Source organism: Malus domestica, chromosome 09 (genome assembly GCF_042453785.1).
Source record: "Malus domestica chromosome 09, GDT2T_hap1".
Taxonomy (NCBI): Eukaryota; Viridiplantae; Streptophyta; class Magnoliopsida; order Rosales; family Rosaceae; genus Malus; species Malus domestica.
This window is the reverse complement of record NC_091669.1, coordinates 20,470,632-20,481,895: the sequence shown is the minus strand read 5'-3', so window position 1 is coordinate 20,481,895 and position 11,264 is coordinate 20,470,632. Positions and strand designations below refer to the sequence as shown.

General features: G+C 37.2%; 1 protein-coding gene across 5 annotated transcripts; it reads right to left on the bottom strand.

Annotated features, from left to right (window-relative positions):
• Window positions 1–281: 281 nt before the first annotated feature.
• LOC103420783 (coatomer subunit beta'-2-like) lies at window positions 282–10,527 on the bottom strand. 5 transcript variants are annotated; one of them, XR_003776253.2, is made up of 25 exons: window positions 10,366–10,527; window positions 9,944–9,964; window positions 9,767–9,828; window positions 9,204–9,258; window positions 8,508–8,544; window positions 8,073–8,398; window positions 7,857–7,988; window positions 7,614–7,762; window positions 7,343–7,411; window positions 6,974–7,124; window positions 6,810–6,875; window positions 6,248–6,436; window positions 5,768–5,908; window positions 5,612–5,686; window positions 5,224–5,492; window positions 5,011–5,127; window positions 4,358–4,472; window positions 4,180–4,251; window positions 3,833–4,029; window positions 3,597–3,690; window positions 2,367–2,473; window positions 2,058–2,184; window positions 1,710–1,933; window positions 1,161–1,226; window positions 282–694 (listed from the first exon to the last, which is right to left on the bottom strand). XR_003776253.2 is itself a non-coding variant. In XM_029108394.2 (25 exons), exons 1-24 carry the CDS (start codon window positions 10,366–10,368, stop codon window positions 1,207–1,209), a joined length of 2,742 nt encoding a protein of 913 aa, XP_028964227.2. In that variant the 5' UTR covers window positions 10,369–10,523; the 3' UTR covers window positions 282–694; window positions 1,161–1,206. The 5 variants fall into 5 exon arrangements, 3 of the variants coding, with proteins under 3 accessions (XP_028964227.2, XP_028964228.2, XP_028964225.2); XM_029108394.2 differs by having other exon boundaries at window positions 1,786–1,933; window positions 10,366–10,523; XR_003776254.2 differs by lacking the exon at window positions 282–694 and adding an exon at window positions 763–1,087 and having other exon boundaries at window positions 10,366–10,523.
• Between the last annotated feature and the right edge of the window lie 737 nt (window positions 10,528–11,264).

The window sequence follows — 11,264 nt, the reverse complement described above, 5'->3', positions numbered from 1 at the left end:
AGCAAGATGCTACGATCACTGGCATTTCTCGAATGAATGAATGCATTTAGCGGGATACCATTTCCTCATGCACATCATTGTTTATTTATGACATTTGGATTAAACAAGTCAAAGGATGATCAAGCAACAAATAAAAAAGGACGTGCATGAGAAAAACGGTGCATAAATCATTTCCCTTCACAATAATGAACATACCAACATCGTTACGGTCTTATTTGATGTCCCCCAAGGAACCGTAACAATGTTACAAGTAGAATGCTAACAGAAGCGAGGAGCCGAAGTTGGTTGTATCATATGCTAACAATGTATATACTCTTATGAATACTGTTTTACAATACAAGTCACATGAAAGAATTCCGAAAACATGCAAAAAGGGGGCAAAAAAATAAAACAAAATAAAAGTCTTAAGGGGGAACCAGATATCTAAAATTTGAATGGAAGCGGTCGACGTTGTATCCATCCGTAGCTCAATTTTTTCCACATTCACAATGGCACAAGAAAAACTTTATGATGGGAATATGGCCTCAAAGAATATGTTAAAAAAGGGAATCGGAAAAGTAAACTAACTACAGCTATGAAACTAATTTTATCTTGTGCCCCATGACAAAATATAACTCGGTTACAAGCCACGCCACCGGGTACAAGAGAGAACCGATCTGCTACATCACCTCTTCGTCAGCCTCTTCCGAGAGGCCTGTCGGTAACAAAACAATGGAAATAGAAAAAAATACATCACCATAATGAGCAAACACATCGGGACAATTATTACAAAACGCAACAGCTTTTTCATATGAAGTCGGTGCTACGAAGTTATTTCAAATAAAAATGGAGCTGTTTCAATTCTTACCCTAGCATCAGAAACAAGAATGCGTACGAAACACACAGCACAAGTGTATTCGAATAATCTTCACACACTTGATCGGTGAAACTAATAAATTAAATTTTCCTACAACACGTCAGTTTTATGGCTGACATTGCATGGAAAAGAGCAGCGTGCCGTGAATGGCTCCTGAATACTGGGTAAAAATGTGAAGAAATTTAATCTGCAACTTGCCGAACATAACCCATCCATAACACCAGCCCATCCCTTATAGAAGGGAAACTATGATTATTATAAAAATCTGATGGCATATCCCGAGTATATATGAATCTTTTCTCACCTCTGTAAAGGATCCATACAGCTGGACCGGCAGTCTTCATAAGGACCTAGTGGTGTGGTGTAAGCACTGCAAACAATAAAATATGAGAAAATTAGGATGCAAGAAAACAACCTGAACAGAGAAAACACAGGCAAACAAGGGGAAGGCCAAAGCAGCAAAAGGAATATCAAGTCACGTGAGAACTTATGACCAAAGAAAAGGCGCCACAAAATCCAATTTGTCTCTTTAGCGCTGAATTCTATCGAGTATTTGGTTTGAAAAGAATTCGGATGTCAGATTCCCTAGTCTCTCTCCTTGTATAACCACCACCCTCCCAACCAACAAGTACAATGGAAACTTCTTTTTCTTTCAAGTTTCTACACAAAAAAGGTTGTAATGGCACCGTAACTAGAATAAACTGAGGCCCCCAAGTACATATTGTAATTATAATATTGATTATAAGTACGTATAATATCCAATAATTGTTAGTAGAGAAAGTGGTAGAAGTAGTGAAAGCATAAAGTTGTCAGAATGGGAGTCAGAGATGGCGCTTCAGAATCAATTAATCACCAGAGACAAAATTGGATTTTCACACTGGCCCAACCAATAGCTTTTTAGGCTGACGAGGGTCCTTCATTATTCGTACCCCACTCTTCGTCAGCCTCGCTCCCGTTGATGAGTACAGCATCCGTAGAATCAGCATCCACCACAACAGCCTCCTCCTGGCTACCTTCTTCTCCATCATGTTCTTCAGCAGCCCGTTCCCCATTTTCTTCACTGTCCTGTTCAGAAACCTGTATAGAAAACAGATCAAAAAGGTAAATGAAGCGCTAGAGTTAAAAAGCCGATTCATAAAACAAATTGTTTTTGCAAAGGGAAAATTCAAACTGGTATAAAATTTGCATCCACTATGTATACCCCATGATTTGCTTCCCCATTTTCAAGAAGCTCTTCATCCGATTGCATATTCCTGAAAGCCTCCACAAGGGTGATGTGTGCTTTATCAACATGGTTTACGTACTCCTCTGCGGGAGGGTAAACACCCCTAAAATCAATCACACGAGAACAATTAATACCAGCTTAAGTTACTATAATAAACCATGACTAAGAGCAACTGACATCCTAAGGGAGATATCGTGAAGCCAAAAGAGAACATTTTCAGAAGAAGATATTGAGAAACTTGTGCCAACAAATACAAACACACTCATACACAATTTGCAGAGGTACCTTGTCTCTGCAGCTTTCGATTCAACAGAAAGGGCAACTTGCCAATCATCAAACAAATTGGGATATTCTTCAGGATCAGCCAAAGACTCAGCAGCTTTCGGATTAACCTGCAGGTTAATAGTAAATCAAAGTTATGTTATTAGACAAGGACACATAAGTGGACGCATATGTATGCATCCAATCCAATTACATATGTAAGTAATTAATATGCATCTGCACATGCATATGAGCGCTTCAGTGTGTGTGTACATGTATGGTATTTTCTACCGTTTGAGCAGAGTAGCGAAGATGGGAGCCCATCTAATGAATTATACTTGAGCATACCAGCATAAAGTATGGTGAAATCATTGCCGATCAGTGTGACTCCGTTATTTAAAACAACATAAAATACCGAAGGAAATGGAACATAAGAAATCACATAGAAAGACTGAGTACTGTGAATGGACAGATGCAAACATACAAAGCTGCAAGATAAACATAACAAACTGGTCCAAGCCAAAAGATGCAACAAACCAAGTTAACCAACTCTGGAGGAAGTTAATCCACAGGGATGTTTTTTGAAACATGAGATGTAGAAAAACTGGAAATAATAACCTTTTTTTTTATGAAAGTTTGTAGATATGTGTTTTAAAATGAGTCAAGTTAGCTTTTCCAACTTTGAAAAGTAGAAGTGCCGCCTGAAATTTCCTAAAAAAAGAATATTAAAAGATAATGTTTCCTATATATTTTCGGTAGCAATTTCTGGATTCTGAAAAACAAGATAGTTAGAAAAGAAAAATAAGTTCTGTTGCATGCCAACATGGTTCTGATATGTTAAATCTCTAACAGGTGATTTGAGACTGCCATATGGACAGCCAACCCAGCATACCTATTGTATCTAACAATAAACTGGTGCGAGGTTCTGATATGTTAAATCTCTAACAGGTGATATGAGACTGCCATATGGACAGCCTACCCAGCATAACTATCGTATCTAACAATAAACTGGTGCGAGGTTTCTATACAACTGGTGCGAGGTTCTGATATGTCAAATCTCTAACAGGTGATATGAGACTGCCAAATGGACAGCCTACCCATCATAACTATCGTATCTAACAATAAACTGGTGCGAGGTTTCTATACAAGTTGCCATATCTAATTCTCTTAACATCACATGAAGCCAAAATAAGGAATGCAAACATAAGCATGCAGTGTCAAAATTAGACAAGCAAAGCAAAATCATAATGTCACCTTGCTCAGGTCTTTTCTCCAAATAGCTACTATCTCGGAAACCTTGCCTGGAATATATGATCGAGCCATCAAAGCAGCCTCAGGTATCCGATTGCTGCATAGACAATGCTTTATTAATCATTAGCTTTACCGCGTTATTCTGTGTAGTCATACTTTGAGGACAATGCTTTATTAATCATTAGCTTTACAGCATTATTCTGTGTAGTCATACTTTGAGGAAACAAATAAGCAATTACCTTTCCACCAGTAAATCAAGGCACTCTTCCAATCGACCCAACATGAATAAACAAAGGTATGCAACATTATTCTTCCCTTGTTCTTTAGCAAGGGATGCAAGTTTTGATATTCCTTCAACATCTCCAAGAGAAGAATAGAGCAATAATAAACCACTCAAGTCCATGGCATACTTTAAACATTCCTCGGCCATGTCTAACTGCAAAATGTAATATAGACAAAGAGATGTAGTCAAAAGGTGCAAGTTAAACAGGGAGAAATATCAAAAGGGCACAAGACGAATGTGGTTGTGGTTAAGAAATTAATATGCACAATATTAAGAAAGAATAAGAATAAATAACCAACATACGCTTCCAGCAGACATAGCCAATTCACCTAACTGCTTCCATTTAGACTCACTTTGCACCTCAGTGGCAATTTCCTGCAAGAAACAAATGAAAATTCACTTGGAAATAAACCACATTATTCACTTCAACGACTACAACACATAAAAACCTAACATCAAAGTTATGTCTCCTTGGACTTACCTTCGCAATTTCTAATCTACCAAGCTGTATGGCTAGTTCAAATCTGTAATCAGGATCGGTAGCCACTTCAAGTGCTTCCTCTATCATACCTCGTGATTCCAAGAAACGAGCCACACTTCAAGAACCGGAAGTTTAAATGTTAAAAGGGAAACACCAAAGAATGTGTTAAGATAGTAACAACGAAGCATCCTATATGAGATTTAACTTTGCGATTGAAATCTGGAAATAAGTAAAAAGATTGCAATGGAAGTTCTATTATACAGTAAAAAATATTCAAGTACAATATAATCAGCGTACAAAAAGAAATACTACTGAAATTGTAATTTAGTACAAAGTATCGAATTTTCCAGGGTGTGCAAAGGATATTACTATTAATTTCATTTCAGTGGTTGGAGGCTAAATTTGTGCATCAGAAGTACCGAGTGACAAATAAAGGGCTTAAATTAAAAACTATAAAACTATAAAGATTTAATACATAAACAATTTTGAAATACTTCTATGTGATCCATTTGGAACACTTTCATGGTAAGTTGTATCAAACCAGTGGTTTTCCTATTGACTGAAATGCAGTTATATTCTCATGCCACAAATACAATATTGCCCAGTAATAAGGGGACATCTGATGCCATTATGCCAAAGAAACTAATAGGTACCTGTTATGGTGCTCTTTAGGAATTGAAGGCAAAACTTCATTGGCCCTTTCAATGTCTCCGCGCATTACAAGAGTCTTATATTCAATCAAACTCAGAAGTAGTGTGTATCCCATTACACTGCACAGTTTAAATTTAATAAGAACAAACAAAAAAACATAATAGAAGTTGCTAATAGATGACTGTCTTGATTCACAAACAAAAAAGTGCACTCACTTGAACTCTTTGTCTATTAGAAACACCCGACTTTGATTGGCAAGATAACCCAACAAGTACATTGGTCGGTCTAAATGAAACATTGTGGTTACCTCGCCACCAACACAGTAATTAAGCCTCCAAGAGGAGTTGTTGTAAATGAAACAATCCCCAACCCATAAACCAGTCCTGACACGTTCATTCATTTCATGAAGAAGCTCAAAAGCATCTTCAACACCTTGTTCATCTACAGGTCTTCCGCTATCTAAGTAAGAAGAGACTATGTCCCGCTGCACCATTATCATATGCAATCTCACAAATCATTATACCAAACCATTTTATGAAATATGAATGATGAAAACTAAACAACGGGGGAAGGAAGAAGAACCCAACTAGCGAAGATGCTTACATTGTATTTCAAGATGTAGAATGATGTATCACTGGCAACAGCCACTAAATCACCACTATCAGCCCAATAGAGATTCTGCCAAGTTGCAAAATATAGAATTATAGAAAAATGAAAATACCAATTACAGGCTATTTGAGATAGGTAGGGGAGACTCACTTTAACAGTTACATCAATTCGGCGAATCAACCTACATTCAGCCCAATCATAAAAGCAAATAAAGTCATTTGAGCACATTGCCAGTAAAATTCCCCCGTAAATATGTTCAGCCGAAAATGTAGGTCGAATACTCCTCTTCTCCTGAAATATGCCATTGCCATCAATAAAAACACATGCTCCCTAACAGAGTTATCAAGATCTACAGTCATAGTAATAGTAGTTTTAAGGTGACATCTAAGAGCCCATAAAAACTATAACCCAAATGCAGTAATTACTAACAAGTTGCAGTACAAAGAAATTACAATAGAAGCACAGAACAGCTATTAGTATATTCAAGAAAAACATTTTGATACACAAAGGCAAGAAAAACAAAAAGGAAGCCAAATTCCAGCAGAAAAAAATAATAAAGAAAAAAATCTTGTGTTGAACTTTTAACATGAAAACCATACTGCACGGTTGATAAACTAGAAAATTACAAACCTGGAAGTTTTTAGTGAAAATCTTAATCTTTGAAGTACTCTCTCTAACAGCGTATTCTCCATCAGTTGACCAAGCAAATTCCAAAGCAGAACCAAATGAACGATTTCTCCAGGCCAAAGCAGTATATATAATGTACTCTCCATCTCCACAAACAACAACAAACCTCCCATTGGGATTATGCCTTAAGCTCTGTAAAACAAAAAATTGAGCAAAGATAAATCAGGCAATGCATTTATTGCACACTCACAGAACTGCAAAACAGCAAACAACATCCAACACACAGGAAAGCTTGCATCCAGCAACTTAAAGAAGGAAAACAAGATGCCAGTATGAGGATACTACAATAGAAGATTTTGAAGTCTATCACCATCCATTCAAAACAGGATTGTCTGGAAACACATCCCATCAAGATGACAACATGTAAATCTCACTTCAATTCAAGCACATCTTCCCTTACCAAGTAAGTAAAAATGATAGGCTGTAGCAGAAATTATTGAAACTGAAAGATGTAGATCTCAAGAAAGGAACATGATTGAAAAATAAGAATCAAAGAAAGCCTTACCTGAGGGTAAAGATCACATGTGCCCAACTCCTTAACAGCCAAAGGCAATCTCTCTCCATCAGTAACCTATAGAGTATAGCAAACATAAATGACTGATGTTGACTACCAAAGAGGAAGGGGGAACAGGAAGCAAAGAAAAAGAGTTAATCTGAATGTGCTCAAACCTCGAAATCAGCTCCCACACTCTTAATGTTCACAGTTTGAATTTCATTATGCTTAGCCCAAATGATCTTTCCACTATTGTCCATACTTGCCACAGGTACTTCACGGCCCAGTTTTACCATAATTGTTCCTTCGTCATAACCAAGTACAACCCTGACCAAGTTTATGAGTAGAACAGAATCATTTTGAGTACAGTTTTCTTGTACGACATTACACGTGCAGCATTGAAATTTGAAAAACATACTGCACAACCTAAATGGGTCCATTTTCTCACAAACTTCAAGCAAATAATAAAAATTTAACAAAGAATAAGGGGCCCCTATTGATGTTAGTCCAATAAAAGGGTAACTATCTATGATTTCCAAACTCACCGCCTTGAGCTCTTCATGTATCCAATAGCCCAAACTCTTTCAAGCCCATAATTCAATGTATTCTCAAGCCTGTAGATGAAGCACAAAATTATCATTGGCCTCGCCATTCAATGATTTGAAAATAGAGGAATTAGTTTGAAAATAAAACATTCAAAAAGTTGTTTCAACTTTTTAAAAGAACAAAAAAAAAAGGCTATAAATTTGAAAATTCACCCAAAGTATAGCATCCTAGGATGTGAGGTTCCAAAATGTTGCAAGGCACCAGAATTACCTGTAAGTGGTTGAATGCCATATTCGAACTGTTCCATCCTCAGACCCTGTTATTATTATAGGAAGCTCAGGATGGAAACATACAGCAGAAACATTGTGTGTATGGCCATCAAGTGTCTGGACACAACTTTTGGTTTGATAGTCCCACACCTGTTTCCATATTATTATACATGAATTTTTCCAAATCATAACAACGATATACAATCAAAGAATTACTGAAGAAAAAGGTTAACTTGTGGGAGACCTTAGCAGTGTGATCATCAGATCCAGTAATTAGATAAGGCCTATCACCACCCGTAAAGTAATCGACACAATTAACTCCTTTCTGATGGGCATCCAATGTAAAATTTGGGTCTGGGGAGCCTAGATTCCATATCTAGGAAAAACCATTAGCACAATTAGCACCATTACACAAAAAACGTAGTAGAATATGCAGGAAATCCAGACCATGCCAGCGTACCTTTATGGTGCGATCAAGAGATGCACTTGCAAATGTGTTGGTATCTTTCGGATTAAATGTCACTTGCATCACATAATGGGAGTGTCCTTCAAATATCTGAGTACAAACCCAACCCTTGTCCCAATCCCAGAGCTTGATAAGCATATCATCGGATGATGACAGCACATACGGGAGTGTAGGATGAACAGCCACACATCTAATGTAGTCAGTATGTGCCTCAAATACTTTAACCTTATCCATTGTATTGTAATTGTATACACGAATGAACATGTCATCAGCTCCGGCAACAACCCATTGCTTGCGAGCAATAAATTTGGCTGACCTAACTGCAGACCAGTGACTTAGACATTAAAGCATGATGATGATCTTACTGAGGAAAATTCCAAAAAGAATATCTATCAAGCATAAAAATTTGCAAAGAGGCAAAGTAAATACCTGGTAACTCTGTGACCTCAAAAGACTTAGCCAAGGTCTGAAACAGTATCAAGAAAATTCAAGTTAGCAATCCTTACTGCAACCAAATAAAGAAACCTAAATTTCAAAAGCTTACTTTAAGTTTAAGACAACTCTCCAAGGAAGGAATGCTAAACATATGTTTTTTTTTTTCATAGCAGAATAGCACAATACCACAAAAGATACCGTACCAATCACAACAAACGAACTTTTTCTAAGTAGATCAAAATACATTTATGTACAGCTCTAGGAAGAGGATTTGTGAAATGATCAGTGTAATTATAAAGTTTCTGCCAGTAGCTATATCTGCTCAGTGTCTAAGGCTACATCTGACAAAATAACCAAATTGAATTCTAAAATGTAGACAAATCATGTCATGGGACAGTCCAAGATCAGTAAATCACTAATTGCTTCCTTCCTTTAATTTGCCATTTGGTTCATGTACACAATTAAGGATGTGCATGTATGATCTCACAGTTGTACAAGTTCAATTACTTCATTTCTAGCTCTTTCAGTTCAACCCAAAACATTTGTTTAACAAGTGATGAAACACCGACCAACAAGTTTAGTTGTTATAGTACAACAATCACTCTTAAGATAGTTGCATATTCCTCTTAAGATCAAGCTTTACATGTACTTTCAGAAATGGTAACTTGTGGTAATAGATCTAGATCATACCTGCGTCTGGTAGTTCCAAATACACACAGTTCCTGAATATAAACTTGCCAAAATCCTGCAGTAAAATTATCATCATTAGTGGTTTATCACAAAACTACAGTTTTCACCAAATTAACTTGGATCCTATCGTAACTAAGTGGCAACTGGTAAGAGAACCAATGTGTTCATCCCAACTCCATTTCTAATGGGGATTCAAATTATAGTTAAGTCCTTTTATAAAATTAACTACAAAGACAACTTGGAATTTGAAAACAAAAATATAAGAACCTAGCAATGTCATGGCAACCCAGTCAACGGTTGCTGCCTCATGCAAAATGCAGGCCACATCCTTACACTTAGTATGAAAAATACTATGCTAAAGGAATACTGTGTTGGCACCGCTACTCTCACTAACGAGTCGTCAATAGCATATTGTAAGATGTACAAAAGAAAAAATAAATATGAGATATCAGGAAGAAGAGCTCGGGTGCATGGCATTGCTCTTGTTACTTGCTAATCTGTTACAAATTTCATTTTTTATATCAATTTTAACAGAATACTAATACAGAAGACAATGTAGTTACCATGGTTCTGTTGGATGCAGATCCACAGATTTTACTCTCTCTGATCTTTGAGCGAGTTTTCTCTGAACCAAAAGAATAAAATTAGACCATTTTCCGCACAATTCAGAATACAACTATTAGGATCATGATCTGATCCACATATCGAAACGAAATAAAAGGAATTCAAATAAAAATTACCTTGATTTCCAGTCTGAGAGGCTGTTAACACATCGCAAAAACAAAGAAAACCAATCAGTGCAAAATTAAAACACCAAATCTCAAATAATATTACAAACTCCGATATATGCCGAATTATACAATAACAACGCAGAATTGATATTTAACCACATTGAACACCAGATCTCGATGAAATTCAAGTTAAAAAAATGCCACGTTTGGTTGCCGATAAACGAAGTCAAACGAACTATAGAGAATTGTGAAAACGTCAAATTCCATGCAACCAAACAGAGTCTACGAAATTGCAAGAGTCTCAGTGAAATTGATACGCTTGGTCAAACAATGAGGAATTGGCACCAAATCGAAACGGATTTGAATCAGATCTAAGATGCAGTCTAATGTGGGCAGATTGCAGGGAAGCCGGACGAGATCAAAAGACTCACCATTTTCGCAGAGCTCCGGCCGAGATCAGAGTTGGACAAACCTAGCGATCCAGGTGATCCGAGCTCAGAGACGGAGGGGAAGGAGGAAGAGAGCGAGGGAGGGAGAGAGAATTCGGTGTTTTAGCACACGGAGAGAAAAGGGCTCTATGTCTGTAAAATACGAGAGCGAGCAAAAGCTTTGCGGTTAAGTGAGTAATTTTACGATAGTGCCACTGGTGGGGCAAACCGGTTCGCGGTGTAGGGCCGCAAAGGTTGTTGATGATGGCGGTACGTGGATTTATGAACGGTGGAGATTGCCGAGTGGTAGCTCATTTGGTGTAAAGTGTGAACAATGTGATGGAGTGCATTTTTGCCCATCATCTTAAGATATTATTTGGTAAACCGAACAAGATGAGTTATTTTCAATTAAATTGGATTTGTAGCCCATCCACGTTTGGCGAGAAAATTATAACGCGGATTGGAATGGCTACAAATCCGAAATAGGAAAATAAGACATGCGATGCAGCACATCCTCACATACAGGTTACAAGTCTTATAGTCATCCTCCAACGCTCACGTGATTTGTCTCGCATGTCTTTTGCTTTAGTGAAGCAATTTTGTTTCTTTGCCGCCTCACTCTTATGCTTATGTTCCTTTGTTTATTTTGTTGCAATCATGGTGTTTTTTAAATGCTTTAAGAGCAATACCATCATCATTCTTAAGAAGGAAGATGATTTTCAAGATAGGGGAACGACGTTGAAGCTTTGTGCGCCGTTACTAAGGCACTTGTTTTTCCTGCAAAAGACAACTTGATGCATATGAAGTCGTGATCTTCTGATGTATCTTCAAAGGTTATAGATTTTGGTCAACCAAATACGAAGAATAAGGTGTGTGCATCGAGTATTCTTATCTTGAATCAT

Coding starts and splice junctions, on each gene's coding strand:
- LOC103420783 (XM_029108392.2), bottom strand. Junction 7,412..7,613: donor TGGCATTCAACCACTTACAG/GTAATTCTGGTG, acceptor CTTCATCTACAG/GCTTGAGAATACATTGAATT. Junction 5,909..6,247: donor TTTTCACTAAAAACTTCCAG/GTTTGTAATTTT, acceptor GGCATATTTCAG/GAGAAGAGGAGTATTCGACC.